At 36.7% G+C, this 21,400-nt stretch overlaps 1 protein-coding gene across 2 annotated transcripts in view; it reads right to left on the bottom strand.

Moving 5' to 3' along the window:
* LOC145678911 (uncharacterized) overlaps positions 1-21,400 on the bottom strand; it is a 240,151-nt gene that overhangs the window by 185,546 nt on the left and 33,205 nt on the right. For both annotated transcript variants that reach the window (XM_081749518.1, XM_081749519.1), the window contains exon 2: positions 16,721-18,232. In XM_081749518.1, coding sequence (XP_081605644.1) covers positions 16,721-18,153 — 1,433 coding nt within the window. In that variant the 5' untranslated portion in view covers positions 18,154-18,232. The remainder of the gene's footprint in view (positions 1-16,720; positions 18,233-21,400) is intronic.

Raw genomic sequence — 21,400 nt, 5'->3', positions numbered from 1 at the left:
TACCGCTGAGTTCATTTTTCTAGTCGCTGCCTTAACCTAGATTTTTGCGTAATTCTAATTCTGGTCATACTGTGATTTCTACGGATGACAACACTGAAAATTCTTTTGATTCGTATTTTCACGTGTAGAATAACATTATATATTATTATGCTAAGATACATTCATTATCTCTTTTCACTTACGGAAATTGCGAAAAGAAAACTGGTTAGCTTTTTTATCATTTTTAATAGTCTGCTTCCTTAACGGGAACATGGGACTTAGGATGCTCAAGTTATACTTAAAAACGAATTTTCGCTCTCTTCAGTTTTGTTCTATGAAAATACAATATTTAAAGCCGGACGCGATAGATTCATCACCTTCCGGTTTAAAAAGAATGATTAAAATGAAGGTTGAATATATTCTTGAGATATTAGTTCATGTCAAAAGTCGTTCTACTATCTTTATTAGAGTTTATGTCCAACGAGGTAATTATTGGAACAGATATTTCAGCTTAATGTCCCACATTTATGATCTTTAGGTGATAAAAGAACTGGCGGAAGGAATTTAATTGTTGGAGAAAACGGGAGTATCCAGAGAAAACTCACGGACACGGTGTTGTACACCACGAACTTACTTGGTCGAGGATCGACCAGGGACCGCACGCGTTGGAGGTATTACTGGAGCCGGAGGTGGTAGCAGACATCTACAATTAACCTGTTTCAACAGAGGTATTAAAGCCAAGACTCAACATATTCTTTGGGACACTAAATTCATATCACGAAACCATTCCATGATACATACTACAGCTTTTGCTCTAATGGAGTTCAATATTGAAACCGGAAGTTGTAAATGTCTACCACTTCCGGTTGTAAGTTGCAATGGATTTAAACAATTTGGTTTTAATATAATGACAAGGGAGAAGAAGACGCATGCACTTCTGATCTGAATTCATGTTGTAACATTTCTCCAAGAAAAAAAAAAGACTTTAGTCTGGACACTGAAACAGCTGATTAGTTACTTCCGCATACAGTTAGCAACTATGATCTATGTTAGTAGGTCAGGTTCAATGAACATTGTGCTTCGTTTGTTCATCGAGAGTTAACAGCGCCACCTATGAACTGTGGTTGAAATGTCAACCCGCGATTAGCGTCAGAACAGAAGAAAAGGTAATCGTCGACGGATCTAAAATTACTCTTTGGAAATAAGAATACAAATTAGAAATCGTAATGGGTTTGTTAAATGGAATTAGAAGAAAATTTTGTGAATAGTGTTGGATATTAATTTAAGATCCGCTTGTGAAGTGGTGTGAAAGTAAAGCCTGAAATGTGAATAATTATAGCAGTGTACCCGTTATGGCGCATTACTGCTACAATGTGAAAAAGGTATTTGTCGCTATCTTTTACCATTTTGCTCTAATGCGATTAACACAAGCCAGAAGTGGTAATTTCTGCCACTTCCGGCTCAAATAAAGGAATACTGATGAAAATCGACATGTTGATGCTGAATCTTGTTATTTCACCAAGTTTCTCGTTATTTCTTACTGTTCTTGCTGATACCTTTCGATAGGCAGACCGACGGACCATAAAACTTCTTTATTACTTATAGGTAACATAGTTTGGAAGCCTACCAAAGCAATAAGAATCAATAAGCCAAAAAAAAAAAAAATCTAAGATCGAACGCGTAGCTGCATATACTTGGTATCATTGTTGTATTATTTTTCCTCTTCCGCTTTTCGCAGACACGCGACGGGACAAAGTAACACGCAAGAAAGCGTCGAAGCCAGCCTGGCGCCACAACAACACCTCAATTGACTGGAACACTGACATTGGAAATACTGTTACGTGGTCAAAAGATCATTCAATAAATAAATAACCACAAACACTGCTAAGACAACGCAGAGGATGGACTGCACTTCTTTTAAAGGAATATCCCCACTTCTTCCTGGTTAGGAGCATCCGCTTCCGCAGTGTGCATCAATACTTTTTTTTTTTTTTTTAATGAATATCACTGGCTTGTGATATCATCTAAACATCAAACAAACTCGAAACTCATAGAGTGGGGAACATGGTAGCGTTCGACTCTCGTGCAAGAGTCCTGGGACTGCTATCATGTCATATGACTACGTGGATGTTCATGTTTACTCTCACATTTCCATTCCACCAGTCATTTGATAATCATCCGCTTTATCCTCTCCATTAACCTCAAACAGATAATCATGAGACGTTACACTGAAGATTCTATTCGATTTCGAAAACTGCACGAAAATGTTCATAATTTAGTTTATGTAACATATTATTCAAATATACTTTGCTTCTAACTCTCATGGAAAATCGTCAGCAATAACCTCGTAAAAATCTAAGACTATCTATGCCTTCTATCGTTCGATTTTCACTCTTTCGTCAAGAACTTGGCAACGATCGAACACTTTCTAATTCTGTTGATTTTGACGTTGAACCTGTATTTGTCTATGGATTGGTTCAATCTCCGTAAGATCCAAACTCATTTATACTAAAACTGTAATATGTTTTGTTGTCAACCATTGAAATCAATTCGCCCTATATCATCGACCAATTTCAACCCCATACAATACGGCTGATTAGGAAGAATAAACCATAACACACGCGTCTTTTTTTCTTCCCCTTTATGTATATAGGGAAGGTATCGTGGCGGAAGTCGTCCACATAAAACCATTTCCCTATCAAATACCGAATGGAGAATTTGCATAACGAATTAAAAAACTTTTGACTGGTGTTCTAACTAGTTCTCACTTGTCTAAAATTTGACTTTGCTTAGAAAACTCTAACTTACACTTTTCCACTTTGTTTCGTAGAATATTGGCATTAAAAAAAAAAAAAAAAACTATTTTCATTTTCCATTTGAACAGCATGTAGCCTCGTCCACGAGCTGAAGAAAATCAACATGAATCAATCCTCTTTGGCCGTTCAATCTACCTCTTTGGGTCGACGGATATGGATATGGCGATTTACACGGATGTGTTATTTTTTCTAAATATTGAGAATGGAAGTTGTAAGCCACAATGACGACACGTGTGACCCAAGCTTAATGAAATGGCTTCAGTAATTGTACGCGTACGATATTTGATCATAGTAACTGGTCCTTCATAGCCAGGGCCGGATTTAGGTGATAAGGCTTATCCAAGCGTTTCTATCAGTCAGACTTTTGATTTCTCTTTAATATAAAAGCATTACTAGCTAACGTACAAATATATATATATATATATACGTGGTACACAAAAATACATTTGAAATAAATACTATTATTTTTTTAAATATTCTTTGATCTTATCAAGACTACTGAATTATTAAATTTTTATCTAGTTACTTAACTTCAATAGTAGGCAATGAAAAAAAAAAAGAGGCCAAAATGAAGAAAATGTTAACATTTTACACGATATATAATAATAAGATAACTATTAGAACAAATCCATATTACTTTCTATGTGTGTAAGCTTCGTCTCCATCAACAGCAATACCTATACAATTCTTCCACAATATGATGAAACGCAATTGTGTTGTTTCTACGAGGCTATGAAGAGCTCAAACGTGGGAAAATACATACATGCATATTTGTCGACGATATGGCAACGCTGCACTTTCCCGCCACGGTTGGCCTCGTTGAGAGGGGGGAAAAAAAACTCGAGCCGAGGTCGCATGAACAGCTGATGTTTAGTGGCAACAAGCTTCTGTGTAACGTCCTAAACTCACAATCTTTGGGCCTCTGCATCTGCATATCAAGGAAAAGCCGATTCCCACATCAATCTCTTCCTCTTAGCATCACGGAAGCCTTCTCGAAATCCATTCGAAGAAATATTTAGAAGTAGCTAGAATTTAGAATTATATCTGTTTTTAATCATATGAGAGTTTCGAAATTCCCTCTTTCCAATGTTGTCTAATGAGCGCAATGTATTTGTTTATATGCGAAATGCACACTTTATAATAATTACAGTGCTTCAAATACGTATTCCTACACCCATAGCGTTTGATGTATGGTACATAGAAAGGAAAAATCAAAAACAATGTTACATTCATATGAAAATACATCCTTCAGTAAAATGTAGTTGGGAAACAACAATACTACGTTTCTTCAACTCAAAAAAGTATTCATACAGAGAGAAAATTGACAAACTGCTCGCAATAGAACCTTCGGACCTTTTAACAAATTATTGCCTCAAGCCGCCTGGGCATTGAGCGAACCAAAGTTTTGGTTCCTTTGCACTCTTACAAAAGAAGATTTTGCACAGCTTCTTTGCTCGAAGGGAGGTGTTCCTGAACTTTTTGACCCACATATAATCTATAATCTAGGTTTTGTAGTTGAGTTAGAAGAAGTCGTGGAGCATTATACAATAACCATTTCGTACTTTGAGTCATTGTCTTGTTGGAAATGAAATCCCCAGCTTCTGCACGCTTCTTAATAACTTATAGAGCAACACATTATATCTATTTACAATATGTACCTTCAATAAAAGCGTTTCCCGACCCAGATGACACAATGCACTCCCAAACCATCACACATACTCTGTTTTACTGTACAAATGATATATTAGTGTTGCAAATCCAAGTTTACGTTTTCGCCACTCAACGTTCTGCCATCTGATTCGGATAGGGACGTACGCAGGGAATGGGTTCTGGAGGCCCGGAACCTCCGAAATCCGTACTTTTCTCATAAATTTGGTCTAATTCTAGGAGTGATTTTACAAAATTTTAATATAATTTATCCTCAAATTGAATTTGAACCCCCGAAATAAATTCCTGCGTATATGCCTCGATCCGGATATATTCCTACTCACCTGAAAACACAGCAGTATCCCAAAATTCGTTACGTCTCTCACGGTATTCGTTAGCAAACCGGCTTTTTTGTCGGTTTACTACTGATTTTTTTTCTTTTTAATGGCTGTCAACATAGAAATCAGTACTATACAGAATTTCGTACCGTTCGAGCAACCAGTCAATGTCTGTCTCCGTGTGTGGAGCTTGAGATTTCTTCAGCCAACGACAGAGCACTTCTAAATAGATCTTTGCATGTTAAATTAACAGGTCTCCGTCATTCGCGGTGTTTTGGCATTTGTGGGAATCCAAATCTTCATCTATTTTCTTTGTACTTTTTCATTATAGAACTGGCAGTGCCAAAGGCAATTGCACGATAACTGGGTTGTGTTAGGCAAAGTTCGCTTGTCTTATGTCCCATGTTGACCACTAGCACTCACTATCAAATCGGAGAGACAACTAGCAGCGAAAGAACCCTTCTGGATATAGACAATACACAAGTTCAGAAGAAAAAAGTAATATTCCCGCTGTATGAATACTTTTCTGACATTGTTACACGTGTTCGCCCTTACTACTTTGGTGTGTCTTCAATTAATACAACAGGGGCCGTGGTAGCTCAGTGGTAGTGTTCACCTGTGGTGCGTGGGGTACTTGGCTGCATCCCAGCTCACGCCAAGTGAGCTTTGTGGTAGACAAATACCGTATGCGTGGATTTTCTCCGAGTTCTCCCTCATTATCAGTGTATGAATACTTTTTTGAGGTCGTGTAAGTCCCTTTGGAATTTCAAAAGCAACCATATCAATTTCAATTCCTTCAAGCCTTTTTACAATCTATCGAAATAAAAATAAAACTAAAAAGTTACACCAAAAGCTAATGTTCATGGAGAAAGGGAAATGCACACAGCAGAATCGTGTGTTCTAGAACCTAACCAAACATAAATTGCTATACAGAAAATAAACACAAATCTCCGGGTGTAAACGAAATTCCGGCTAAATTAATTTTAGCTAGAGGGGAAAAAATTGTGGAAAAAGACACACAAATTCTTCTTATCTGGAACAAGGAGGAATTGCCACAAGAGTGGAAAGAATAAATTATTGTTCTAGTTCACAAGAAAGGCGACAAAACTGATATTAACAATTATCAAGAAAGACAATCCTCTTTTGTCAACATCCGTGTCAGTGCAGATTTAGAAGAAATCAACTATTTTTTTTTTTTTGACCAGATATTTACCATTCAACAAATACTGAAAAAGAAATGGGAATACAATACCTTGGTACATCAATTATTTATTGATTTAAAAGGCTTACGACTTTGTTAGGATGGAAACACTGTACAACATTCTTACAGAATTTGGAACAGCGTAAAAGTTAGATTAATTAAGATGTGTTTAATTGAATCCTACAGTAAAACCCGGTAGGGAAAGTTATCCCGAGCTTTCACATCGAGAATGGCCTGAAACAAGGAAATCCGTTCTCGCCATTATTGATCAAGAAAAATAAATAAATAAAATAAAATAAAAAATAAAATGAAATCTTTGAGTTTTACGTCCCACGGTTATGCCGGTTAGGCTAAAGGAGACGGTGATGATGAGTAATGAAGGAAATAGTGGAATGAAGAAAGTGGGAGGAAACGGGAGAACCCCGAGGAAACCACGTACACGGTGTTTGTCCACCACAAAGTTCATTTGGCGGGGGCTGGGATCGAACCTGAGACCCCAAGCACCAGAGGTGAACGCTCTACCACTGAGCTTCCGCGGCCCCCCATTATTATTCAACTTTGTTTTGGAGTACGCTATAAGAAACATTAATAACAGCAATCAGGGATGAATGATCTTTACCAGGTTATGGTGTATGTGTATGCTGATGAGGGATGACAGGAAAATAACAGAAAGAAATGCAGAGGTGTTATTAAACCCTTGTAAATGCAGAGACCACTAAATACATGGAAGTTCGCCAGAATATCGTGAATTATGGATACTGCGGTTATGAGTTATTTATAATTTACATAGAACGGGACGTATGTAAGAGGTATTATAGCAATAACTAACATTTAAAAAAAATTTAAACATTGATAATTTTGTATATTAGTATTTATAATTTATTTTTTATTTTATTATAATATATTATTATTATTATTATTTCACTGAATTGAAAGAACAGGATTTGTGGGGAATGTTTTAATGTATATAATTTTAGTTTAGTAATGTCTCTTTGAAACCTTTTTAAGCACTGACTTATGATTAGGCATTGGCAAATATGAGACAGGTACATATTTTTTTGCTTATTGGTGTAGTTTTGATGAGTGAATATAATATACACTCATAACAAGGTGTTCCTCCTGATCGGTTTTTAATACTACTGCTTTGACTCTGGAAAAGTCCAGTAGTTTTTGTTCCTTGATTTGAGGCGAGGTTATTGAACTTTTTGTATTTGTAGTGAAATACGTAAAGACGTGTACTTCTGAATTTTTTTTTTTTTTTTTTTTTTTTTTTTGTTTGTTTTCCCTCATATTTGTCGATGCATGATCGAAAGCTAGCTGACTTCAGTGCTTGGCAATGCTTTCAAAGACGGAATTACAATAGCAGTTTTACAGAAAGAATTTATTAATTAATTACAATTTAGTTTTGAAATATCCATTACTTCTTTTTGCTGTTCGTTGAATGTCTTTTAGAGAATACTGAACTAAAACTACAATTACAGATAAAATTTACCGATGATATCGATGAGCGTCCGTGACAATACATCAAAATATCAAATAATATTTTCAACAAAGTGGATATTTTCAAATATCTAGGGTTAATATTAACAGATCAAATCCAAGTCCACGAAGAAATTAAATATGGACTGAAGCAGCACGAAATTCGTATTATTATTCAATTCGAAGTCTTCTGTTTTTGTGAATTCTGTCGAGGAATTTGAAGCTTAAAATATATAAAATGATAATACTGCCTGTTGGGCAAATAGTTGCGAAATATGGTCTCTTACTCTGAGGGAAGAACGCAAACTGAAAGTATTTGAGAATAAAATCGTGAGGCAAATATTAGGACTCAAAAGGAACGGGAATGTCGGAAACTTCATAATGAGGAACCGTATAATTTATACCGTTTACCAAACATTGTTGGAGTCATCAAGTCTAGGAGGCTCAGGTGGGCAGGTCATGTAGCCAGAAAGAAAGTATGAACGTTTTCTAAATCCATATAGTTAGTTAGATAATCGACGTAGTATCATTTGAAAAAATACAATTTTATCATGGGTTGGTAATACTGCTAATCTGGGGTATTGCAGAGTATATCAAACAATGTCCCCTTCCAATATCTGCGCTCTGCAAAATTTCAACATTTTGTATCTACTCGTTTGGAAGTTACAAGAACGTTCGGGATAAATGATCCACCCTGTATACCTGTAGCAACTACAGATGATTAACTTATATCATATTTATATGATTATGCGGTGTTAATTCAAACGAAAAAATATATAGTATATCTGATTATCAGTGGCAACATACCGGTATTACAACCCTTTGTCATAGGACGAACTGAGTTTTAAGCCTCACCTCTAAACCCTAAACTAATCTTTATTAAAGATCGAAATTCTTGATTTTACAGTGTAATGACGCCAGTGCACTCACCTTGCAGAGGATAATGTCCGTATGTTGCGCCGTAACTGTAAGTCTTCCACATTCCAAACGCGTTATTCTCAAAGATTTATTTGTGTTCCCAACATCGCCCTTCCCTTTTGAATCCATCTTCACGAAACCTTTTTCAATTCTCGTATATCACCAATGTTTCCCAGCATTTACTTATGTCTTCATTAAATATATAGCACCGTACTTCTTCAAAGTTTCTAGCTAAAAATGTTAATTTAAGTGGATCACCCTTCTGGCAGTGAACATTGGCATGTTTACAAATCACCAAAAGGAGGGCTAACACTCTCAGATATCGTTTCGTCCATTATAAAGCATGCATTACTATTCGATACAAATTTGAACCTCACGGGCCTATGACCCTACAATCCCTCTTGGAGCTGCGCGTACACATATGTAATTAATTTCAATCGACGCGGAAGAGAACAATATTGCCAGTTAATAAGAAAAATTTGTGTAAAAGAATGGTCTTCAAATAAAAGAAAAAAAATAACATTTCCTGCATAAAGCTTAAAAGTCTGTGCAAATGCTACAGCTTCCTAGAATCCCTCTTACAACAACAAACAACTTGATCGCCGTGTAATGGTATCTCAATCATTACGAACTCTTGGCGATCCGGGTGCGTGCTCTGTCTGTTCCCATAGTTATGACACGCTCTCCTACATCAAGTAAATTATTGTGCCTCCCCTTGCGACGCCCCTGTCTGGATTATATCACATAAATCATATTTTCCTGAAGCAAGGTCATGTAGAAGAGAGTATTTTTAAAATGGATAAATATCCTTGAAGATTTAAAAGAAGAAAAATAGTCAAGGGTAACATCTTGGAACAAGTTCCCATCAAATGTAGTAAAACGCTCTACACATACGTATGTGTCAAACGCGCAGGCGCGTAAAACTTATCCTCTCTCTCATGAACTAGTACACTAACGCTCAAAGAAGGATTGTGTGTGCAATACAAACTAAAGAAATATTCTATATAATGGTGATGCTAGAAAATACTTTAATGCATTAATTATCGTACGTTACGGAATGATAAGTTTCGCGATTGTAAAACACCAGTAAAAGTATCACCAATGCTTCCGTTAATTTTTCTTTTCGCCTTTGACAAACACCTTTGGATTTGATAAATTCTGGCTAAGAACTGTCGTTCAAGACCGAGACTAAGTGTGCGCGAATCGGGAAAGAACAATACTAATCTGCACGTATCAGTGTAGCATTTTCCATTAGGCCAACTAGGTCCGTGCCTAGAGCGCAAAATGTAAAAAATAAGTAATTTTTTAGATTTTTTTCATGTGAAAAAGTACCAAAAAAAAATAGGAGCAAAACTTAAAAATTTTAGATCTGATAGAAACGCCGTACACTTCGAATCTATTCAGTAATAAATACGTAATAGCGTAGGAAATCTGAAAGTAAATCAGAACATGTTTCCCATTTGTTATTTTTGTTACGTAGTTGTAGCTGTAACATCTAGAGAGTAGAATTTTTAATTTACTAATTAAACCTACTCGTAATTTAGCTAAGTTTCATTTTTAAGCTAGGGACGTACGGGTGGAGAAACACGTAATTATTGGGGGCGCCGACAGCAAATGTGCCTAGGGGCGCCGAGCTCCTAAATGCGGCACTGGCACGTACCGTAAAGTCTTGGCTCCTTCAATCATTTCCAAGTAGCAAAACCCTTCCCATTTTAAGAAAGGGATTTTTTTTTAATGTTTTCGTCTCAGAAACAAGTTGAGCAGACAATCATGGGTCCCCCAATATAAGGTCACCGTAATGAACAACTTCGACGCTTATTTTGAGAAAAAGAATTACCATACTGGAAGGGAGGGAAAACACACTAAACAAGTCCTTCCATCTCAAACCAACGTTATTTTCAAACAAATTCGATCTCACCTTTCCAGATTTTGATCAAATTTTGTACAGTTCTTGGTACCACAGGTAAATAATAAACCCTGACATTTCAAGTTGGCATGTAGTCTCGAAATTACAGACACGCAAGTTCTCAAAATTAACCAAAAAATTTGTGAGTGACATTTGATTGGCATTTACAGCTGACCTAACGGACTTTAAGACGCTGGTAAAGTTGTTTTTAGAGCTTTTGAAAAGAGCTTTTCAAGTGGATATAACTCTATACGGTTTTTAAAAATTTTTTTTTAAATCAACATTTTCATTTTCTCAAAAAGCCATATTTTAAAAATTTCAAAAAAAAAAAAAATAAAATAAAATAAAAAATAAAAAGTATTCTATCTCTTATGAATGTATACCCGAATTTTTACTTTGGAAGCTGCATGGAATCATTCACTACAAGAATTTCCACTTCCAAACCTTAAGAGTTGGGGATTGCTTTAATTTAGATTATTGTTGTAAAATGGATGGAAATGATTTCGTGGCATATAATGAGACACAATAGATCTCTGGATTAGTGAGCAATCAACCGTTCATCCATTTATAGCCGATAACGATGCCAGACGGATCGAGGGGCTGGGTACCCCCTGATGACTACCTCTCCATCCCACACATATGTTACTGTAATAAGAATCAAATAATAATAAAACTAGCTGCCACCCAACTATTTTCTGTTCCTTCGTTTGACTCGCATCCTCCAGAAAATTAAAGCTGGCGCCGTCACTGTTTGTAGAGCACTATAAAGGAAGGACAAGAAAACGGAGCATGTAACTTATATTGTAATCTTGTGCACTGCTTCCAGCAGAAACTTATTGTGTTCTTGAGAAACAGTTTAGACTGGAAAAGATATACTACTATTCTGATGGACCTTGTATGCAATGCAAGAACACAAAGAACTTTTAAAATTGTGTTGACATAAAGCTGATTTTGGCATAGAGACTGAATGACATTCTGCTGCGACAGCTCACGGAAAATAGGATCTTGTAGTGGCGTTGCTGGTACAGTCAAGACGTTGGCAACCCGAGCGAATGTGTAAATTAGCAATACAATTTTTCACCCTGGCAGATTTTTGACTGGGCAGCAGCAAACTTTACTGAAGTGCATTAACATTTGTCAACAAAAAAAGTTCACCAAGTCAGTAACATTCCTTCAAGATCGCTTCAACGAAGTACAATTCCTGGGACAGACATTTTTTGCGTTCATTCCTGCAGCTTCAGGTACTCTGAACTTTTTCGAGGTATTTTCGAATTGCCAAAGTTCAATGGGACAGCCATTCACCAAATTCGACAAGCTGGAAATGGCAAGACACAACTGTGATCTATGACATCATATTTCTTTTTTTTATATATTTTCTTAATGAAGAATGTAAATTAACGCCATTTTCAACTCCACTTCACTTTACATTTGCAAGTGTGAACGCTTGTAACAAATGATCCAATGTTGATCCCACAATAAACTTTTGATAATACAGTCATAACAGTACGAATATTTTATATTTTTTTCTGAAAATTTTCCAAATATAGCTCTCTGAAAAAAATAAATTCAGTATTTCAATTTTTTCTAAAAAATAAAACTTCTAGTGTTATATGCTATTTGCAAGCTCTTTCCATAAGCTTTAAAATGCCATCTTACCCAAAGTCCTTGGTCCTTCCGGTCAGCCGTAAATGCCAATCGAACAAATGTCACGTACGCCATTTTTCGTAAATGTTGAGAAATTTGGAGGCTCTGTAATTTCGAGGCCAGTTTACAAATCAAACTTGAGTTTTCTGCTTGTTCCACACCACTGCAATATATGAGTCGATCTGAAACCGTGTGATGGCTCAAACCAAGAAAGTTCGATTTAAAAACATGGAAGAAGTACGTGCTTAAGAAGACTGTTCATTTACCGCTATTCACGTTGACATGATCTCTTCAATGATATTACATTATCATTGAGCAACTAAAGCCTGTGACAAACATCTTGGCATTTCAGCTAAACGAATAAAACGCAAGCTCTGACGCGACGTTGTCGAGTGCTAAGGGGTGTGGCTATGGCTAAGCAGACGAACTAGACAGCGATGTGGCAATACCGCTGGCCTCTCATTTGCTAGCAGCATTTAAAGAGAACTTGGAGCCCCACCTTCAAATGCCAAGATGTTTGTCACGCCGTTTAATAACAATTTTGTCACTGTTAACCTGTATTCCAATGACTGATTGTGAGTTGGAAACAACACAGAAGAAAAAGGCCATACCTTACTAAGTCTATTGGCGTTAATAGTTTATCACCAGTATTCAAATAATTCAGTAACATCAATGTGCAAAATATATTATTCGGGTATATGGTACGAGTTGTACACAAAGGCAGATAAGGAGAACCCAAAATGTTTCAGAAAATGATCACCAGGACGGAAGTTCTTGTAAGATGAATCTCATGTAGTCAATGAGATGCACTGAAAGCAGGGAATGAATGGATCCAAGCCACATTTCCCAAAAGCTTGCAAAAAAGGTTTCTGATAAATGAAGAGACTATTCGCTCACATTTCTTCTTGGAGGACTGTCACGCTTTCACTTATAACGAGCATATCTTCACACGCACTTTGCACGCTAGCTTCGCGTGCAAGAAGTTATGTTCATTGCGTGAGTGTATACAAAGATTACAGCATCGAAATATACACATATATTCAGTGGTCGAAGTGAGACGGTATGCGCTGGTATGCCATACCGCCTCTGGTTTTTCAGAGATGAAGGCATACCGTCTATGGTTTTTCAATGATTAAAGCATACCGTCACTGGAAAGTAGATACTAAGTACTTTAACAAATCCATTTTTATACACAGTAAAATCACGAATAGTTTTGCACGTAAAAGGTTTTATTTTTTATGTAGAAATAATATCTAAGTTGACATTTTTAATACCTTTTTCCTATCTTGTTTTTAAAATCCGGTGTCTGCAAAGAAGTTTACCTAGTTAATATTTAGATGAGCCATATTGAATTGTTTCTTTGTTATGTATATGTGTGTCTTCTTGCCTTAATGCATATAAATGCCGTGTTTTGAGCATGGGCGGGTTTAGTTGTCTGCTATGGGAGCGGACCATCCGGGTGTTTGTAATAACGAATGAATTCTTGCAGTTTTACGTCCCACGATTACGACGGTTAGGGTAACGGAGACAGTGAAGATGAGAAATGAATGAAATTGTGGAATGAAGAAAGTGGGAGGACGGGAGAACCCCGAGAAAACCCACGAGCACGGTGTTTTCCACCACAACGTCCACACGGTGCGAGCTGGGATCGAACCAGGGACCCCAAGCACCGGAGGTGAACGCTCTAGCACTGAGCAACCGCGCTCCCTCCGGGTGTTTGGAATACTCCACAGTCGTGTGGGGGACCGGGAGTTTTTAATATCCTCATTCGGTTTTTGAGCATTTTCGTGTATAATTCTCTATAATACAACTTAAGGGGATATATATATATATATATATATATATATATATATATATATATATATATATATATATATATATATATATATTTTTTTTTTTTTTAGAAAGAAATTGAAGTTACTAGAGTCAGGAAAGAAGCAAGAGTTCACGTCAACTGGCTGCACAAATAGAAATGGAGTCGAGGTACTAAAGTGAGCCATTCAACAGTAGTGTCTAGACCGGAGTCTTTTGGATTTGACAACAAAAAGCCGCCCCTGACAAAGAAACATAAGGATACAAGGAACATTTTTGTACAGTCCGCAGCAAAAAACCTGCAACATGAGCATGTAAGTTTATTGTGAAACGACCAAGTCTTTTGCTCCAAATAAGTGTGTAGGGAAGGACTCCGAGGTTTCTCCTGTCGTGATTCGTGCCACTTATAGACGTTATGTTGATTCCCTGTGCTGTTAAATGTAGTTTCACAATAAACTTACATGCTCATGTTGCAGGTTTTTTGCTACGGACTGTACAAAGGCCGGGGAATAGACAGAGAAAGACTGGGATTTATGATTTTGTCTGACGAAAAGAAGTTTAATATTGCTGGAGTGAAGCTTTGGATGCATTAAATGATGGTTGTATGTCTAAGTCACATAAGTTCTCGGCAAGTGTTAAGTTGCGGGGTTGCTTCACATCGAGGAACTGGAAAAAGTGAAATTTGTACCGTACTGGTTCAGTTAACAGCGAAAAGTATACAGAAACTCTTGATCATAAATTAATTCCCACAGTTAGGACTTATTTCGCAGGGCAAATCTGATAATAATAATAATAATAATAATAATAATAATAATAATAATAATAATAATAATAATAATAATAATAATAATAATAATAATAATAATAAATAAAAATTTAGGATGGCAATGTCTCCTGCCATCGATCTCGTTCAGTCAATAATTGGTTTAAGGAGATGGATATACAGAGAATCTGGTGGCCTCCTAATTTACCAGGTTTAAATGCTGTCGAAAACCTGTGGCATGTTATGAACAAGAAACTGGAGGAATGGTGTTTTGAAAACAGAAACCAGCTAATTGTAGCAATTGTACACACTTAGTACCATGATTGGTATGCCGCAATCTTGTTCACAGCATGCCTAGAAGAATTAAGGCTGACAGGAAGGCTAAAAGAGGCTATTCAAAATACTAAATGAAGGACAGTATTAAAAATATTGTGTTATTCATTTGCTTGGAAATTAAGAAAAAATATTATTTCTTACTAAATGTTTACCGTATAAGATAATTTTCTGAATTACTGTGTTGCAAAAACCTTCTCTAATATAGGTGTGGGTGTTCTCTGTGTACTTCATTTTATATTAATTTTGTGAATAACTGTAGACAAAATGTGTTTGAACTAATTTGATAGTTACAATAAACATCCAGTAATGTTCAGGTTGAATTTAAAATATGTTATACTCTATCACATAATTTATATGACTGAAATAATAAGAAAAATTATTGCCATAAAATTAAAGATTCAGTTATTTTTTCAAAACTGTATATATGGACAAATTTTCTCGTTGTTGAAAATAACGGCGAAAAGTTTCCAATTTCACTGATACTTTCTGCATCGTGTTTTATTGTTATCTCGACTTCTTGGGAATTTGTGAAGCTAATTTAATTATTTTACTGATGTTTTGGAGAAAGTATTTTGACCTAGAAGAACAATGCTATTTAGTAGAAACTGGTTTAGAATTCGCCATAAAAGTGGTTTGTAAGCGTTAAATTCCTTTTGGTGTCCTACCTCACCTGATACAATTTTTATTACAGATGTAAAAGCATGCAGAAAAATATTTCAACTCTCGCGATGGAACAATGAATGTTTTGATTCAGATCGTCTTCTTCCTTTCATAGATTTACACAGATAATGAGGTGTGTTTCAGTGTTTTAATCTAGCCAACCTTCTGCTCCACTCACTGATTTAAGAAACAGTTTGGAGGAGGAACTTCAAATTTTCTACGAACATCTTCCTTGAATATTGAGCTCTGGTATAAGATGGAATTTGCACATTGAAACAGGATGAAGGAGAGAAGTATCATATTTACACCATTCACCAGATCTTCGAAACTTTTAGGTGTAGGAACTTCAAATTTTGCACAATCTACTTGAAAGCTCAGAATAAGATAGGATTTGGTGAAATGCGACTCCTATGGGAAGAAGAAAGAGGAGCTCAACTTTTTATATCGCATTTCATGAGTTTCCGAAGCCGTTGGGTTTAGAAACTGAATTTATTCATTTACGTATACACCTTATATCCTAAAAGATGGCTAAGACAAGATTTCCTTAAATTCAGCAGTTACGAAGATGAAATTAGGATTTTTTCTTTCTTTTAATTCAGTTTAGGAATACCTATTTTAAGTAAAGATTTCTACGACTCGGTGATTGTGTGAACGGATTCGGGTTAATCATCTGCTTGGGGTGCGAGAAAAAGATTCGACTCTGTCTTGACGTTGCGAAAACTATTCAGAGCCATGTGACTTGTGAGAAACATAACTTGTGATAAGTATTCTGAAACCAGAAAAAAAAAAAAAAACTGTACATGTATCTTTCACATATATTATCTAAAATCTTATTACTTCTGCTCGTACAAGTATTCATAAATACCGCTGCTGCATCTGCCAGATTTACAAAATCTTGTATCACAAAAGAACATATACGCAAAGCTATTACACTAGCTTCATTTATAACGTTTTAAGCCGGCGAGTTTCGACAATGGTTCATACATACAGTAATGAGAGGACTATATTCATCAACAGCTAAGTTCAACCTACTGTCTGAGAAGTACCCAGGAGAAATCGTGAGATGGAGGGTAGAAATAATCAGACAGACAAAATGTCGAAGAACATACTGAATACAGCCACGTTCTTATAGCAGTCGAATCCTATTCGGCAGGCCTACTATAACTGCTTTATACAATTCACGTGAAATGAAACTGTTTGTGAATCAAATATGCAACTTACCTTATATACATAACAGATCCATTAGAAACAGATCTTTTCCATCCGAAAGGTACGGCTATCACTTTGGTGTTTTCACTGGACACACTGCTTTGCACTGGCGTACAAATACTGCTAGAAACGACGGTTGATGTCGGTGCTGAAGTCACTACTGTTCCAGTTCCACTCTGTGATGTAAGAGCTGCCACCATCTGACTGGCTGTGTTCAGTGTATTTGTAGTTGGCACCGAAATCAACTGAGGAACAGTCATTGTTAGCACTAGGTTACCTAACTGTTGCTGGGGACCACCAACCACTTGCGGAGATAACGAAATTGCATTACCACTGCTCCCTGGTACACCAGTTGCTGGTGTTAGTACCGGGGTGTTCAATGTTTGCTGGTTATTTAACATTACAGCCTGGTTTCCCAACAACACTGTCCCAGCTTGAGATGCACCACCAACAGGCATAACCTGACTTCCTGGTACGCCAGAACAAGTAATGTAAGACTGTAATTCATGGGCAGCTCCTGGAGCCATAGGTTGCCCTACAATTGCCGAAGTCATACTGGGAACAGAGACAGTTTGTGAAGACGGGTATTGGATGTTCGGAGGAGCTTGGCTGCTCTGTAACAAGATCTGACCTGTTGCAGCCAAAGCCATTTGGCCTCCTTGACATGCCATTTGGATAGGGTTATTAGATGGGATAGCGACATTAACATGATGCTGGCCTGTTGAAGCCAAATTATTATCCTGTTGACTGTCAGAGCTAAGACTACTACAGCTTGATTCAGCAGCTTCAGATTTGACAGAATCACACCGTGACGAAGCCCTGGGATCAGATACCAAAATCCCGGCCCCCAAATTGGGAGACGCCTCTCCAGAGCATAGGGCAACGAAATTCTGAGAACTGACTGAGTCATTGCCTTGGGAAACAGGAAGACTGGGTTCTACTGTCACTGCGGTGATATAGTTGTTGGAAACTCCGTGGATGAAATTACCCTCATTGCCACCTTCACCATTGTGGCCATTTTTATCAATGCCAGTGACAAAATTTTGACTGCATAATCGCTGATTGAATGAACATATTGGTTCCCCTCCCGTGGGCGATTCTACTGTACATACCTGATTGGTCAGATTCTTCAAGGAAGTGTTACAGTTATTTAAAACAGCGCTGCTATTATATGCAACGCTATTTCCGTGGAAACCATTCGTTTGAACTGTTGGTGATGCATATATGTTGGGAGTAATATTTCCATTCGTATAATCAGCTTTTATGTTACCTTTCTTACAAACTGCTATGGAGGATGCTGGTGTAAACCCACCATTTTGAAAAGCAACATTCTGTGCAACACTATAAGTATGTGCAAAATTATCGACACCAATTCCAGGCGGAGCACTTCCAGACACATAAACTACCACATTTTGAATTGGCTGTTCAGGCTTGCCGGCCATCATCCCACTTCAAAGAGGCGCAAATGGTACGGAGCACCATCACTCGTGATGATACAGATGTTCTACGTTTGCTTGATAAATTCTGGAAAAGAATTAGAAGAACAAGTGTTACACTTCAGGAATAAAATAACACAAATGATATTGAAAGAGAAATACAAGACAAATCTTAACATAAATAAAGCTAATAATATCGATTTTAACATACTCACTCGTTATAGAACAGAATACTACGCCCACGAGCTGCTGAAGGAAGAGTATCAATTAACAAGAAACAGGCCCGTAGCCAGGGAGGGGCAAGAGGTTTGCACCCTTTAAAAAATAACGCTGAATAGAATTTTCAAACTGACTCAAAACCAATGAAATTCTTGCAATTATATTTACCCAATGATATTAAACTTTGCGAATTCTACTCATTTCTGCGTAAATTATATGTTTCTTGCTAGATGCACCAAACTTCTTCCACTGCCTTTACCCATTTCAAGAGTTTCAAACCGTACTCTATTATTGCAACCATGGCAAGCATCCAAGGATACCAGATGTACTTCCGAACAACAGTATCATAGCCCATAACTTTAGTTGTGAATATTAATAAGCTGTAGTCGTGCAAACGTTGAATAAAACACATACTTCTATTTTGTATTGATATAATCTAAAATTGCTGTAATATAATTTTATTCTAATGTTTTAAAAAATGATACTTGAATTTTAATTATTAATATGAAACAAAGTATCTCGCAAAGAGTTTGTATTAAGCACACAAAAATGAAAGAAAAATTTTCGGTTTCGATAATTCAAAATAAATACAGATTCTGTAAATAATAAATAAATGTACAATTGTATGGTGTTCTTCGGTGTCTTTGTCATTGCCCCCCCTCAGTCTTCATTCCTGCACCCCCCTAAAAAATCAGGCTAGCTACGGGTCTGCCAAGAAACAAAGGAAGAGGACGACCAATCAATACCCGAAATTTATATTCAAATATTAAGAAGTTATTTCTATATGTATAAAAAAAAATCAAACTATACAGAGCAATAATAGCGGCGGACCATAAATATATAAATCTTCACCTAAGCCAGACAGAGGAATCAAAAATAATACCATTACAAACAACAGAGGACATAAGGAAGCAAGGGAAAGGTTAATTAACTAGGCCCGTGCCTAGAGCGCAAAAATTTTGAAGGGCGTAAAATTGAAAATTTAAGTAATATTTTTAGATTTTTTACGTGAAAAAAAAAAGCAAATAGTCGAATCTATGCAGTGAGAAATCTAAAAATAATTCAGAACATATTTCCAATTTATTTTTTGTTACGTACTTGCAACTGTAGCATCTAGTGACTGGTATTTAAATGTAAGAAATTGTTAATTCACTACTTAATCATAATTTAGTTGTTTTATTTTGAAGCTAGAGATGAATGGGTTAACAAACACATTAATAATTGGAGGCGGCCACAGCAAAAGTTTCTAGGGGAGCCAACAGCAAAGGTGCCTACGGACGCCTAGCTCCTAAATGCAGCACTGAATCCATATAAAAAAAAAATGCTTGTCTATAACAATTTCCGTTTTATCCATTATACGACCAATGTTGTAAACGAAAAGTTTGGAGATTTTCGCCACTTCCGTTTGAATAAATAGATAAAATAGGGACAACACCCATTCTTGGCACGCTGAATGTGTATCAAAAATCTTTTTTCTTTTTTTTTTCTTTTTTTAATATCTTTTGTCGTTTTCGCCAAATGAAAATAAGCATTGAAACCAGAAGTATTAGTCAAAATCCAATTATTTCGGCTTTCGGTAAAGTATTGTGAATAATGAATATAAGTTCTTGAAACGCTGAAATTCGTTTGTCGCTATCTGTTACTGTTATTGTTCTATGGCGAACAACGTTAAATCAGACCGAAAATGATTTATTTCTACCAATTCTGGTTTGAATAGAGGGTTACCGGAGGAGATGGAACCTATTCTTGGGATGCTGAATCGACTGTATCAATAATTTGTACTTTTGATAATGTACTGCAGATATGTTCTTCTGAGATGCTAAACCGACTGAAAAAAACGCATGTAAGCTATCTGTTACAGTTTTTCTTTTCTTTTTTTCTGTGGAGTTAAGCGTTGAAACCAGTAATATTGATTTCGGTTTGAATAGAGGATTAGTCTAGAATACGGAACCTATCTTTGGGATGCTGAATCGATTGCTAAAAACCGCTTCTCGATATCTTATTGTTTTGTTATATGGAAATCAGCATTGAAACCGGAAGAGATAGTAAATTTCAACCACATCCTGTTTTGGCAGTGCTGCGGACAGTGACGGTACTGTAAAAGCGAAGTAACTTCGACAGGTAGTGTGATAACTCATTCGCAATTGCGTTTTATACAAAGGCAAGCTTCTAATGGTCATAATGTCTTGCAGATGAAGCAGAAGGTGCCATGTCTAGAAGTACAAAAAGGTAGTGAGAGGTCGTTGTTCCCGAAACTACGACCCCATGAAGATAGAGCAGACGATCAAACTTGTTGCTGATGGGATGTCGATGGCTACAACTGCAGATAGACAGAAGTGCCACGAATTATGCTTCTGAAAGGGTCAGGGTGAAGCACAGAAAAATAGCTTAGGGCCCCATCTCTGAGGGGACCCGAAAAATTTAAATAAACAAGCTGGCTGTAATATAATTTGCAAATAATGAGCAAAAGCAAATAGGATAAAACGCATATACAACAGTATTTTGTACTGTTAGGCTCTGCTTTTATGAAGTAGAGAGGCCTCACTTGTAATGGGGTCCTATTTCAAAGTCCTGCTTTTAAGGGACCTGTTTTTTAGCCCTGCTTATAATGGCATCCTTATTTCCCAGCCTTCCTTGTGATGGGACCCCTGTTTCCCAGTCCCGCTTTAATAGGTCCCCTGTTTGGAACCGAAATTGGAAATTAAGGATAAGGTGGCCCATCTTTTTAAAAAATATATGATGAATTTATCCAAATGACGGCAATGCAAGTGAGAGAATCAATTTTTGATGATTTAAAAAGTGTAGAATATTTCAGTTTATCTGCAGATTCCACTCCTGTCCTGTCCCATGTTGAAAAGCTTACTGTTATTGTAAGGTATATCTCACCAGATGGACTGACTCCCTATTAAACATTTTCTAACTTTCCTAGAGAGGGATAGCCACGCAGGACAAAGTATGGCTACAACAAATGAATGTAAAATTTATTTTAGTATGTGTCGAGCCCAGTCATATGATAAAAGTGCCAATATGTCACGAA

The sequence above is a fragment of the Thermobia domestica genome, chromosome 2 (genome assembly GCF_964235325.1).
Source record: "Thermobia domestica chromosome 2, izTheDome1.hap1.1, whole genome shotgun sequence".
NCBI lineage: Eukaryota > Metazoa > Arthropoda > Insecta > Zygentoma > Lepismatidae > Thermobia > Thermobia domestica.
Note: the sequence above shows the minus strand (reverse complement) of the source record. Positions and strands in the feature narration are given on the sequence as shown.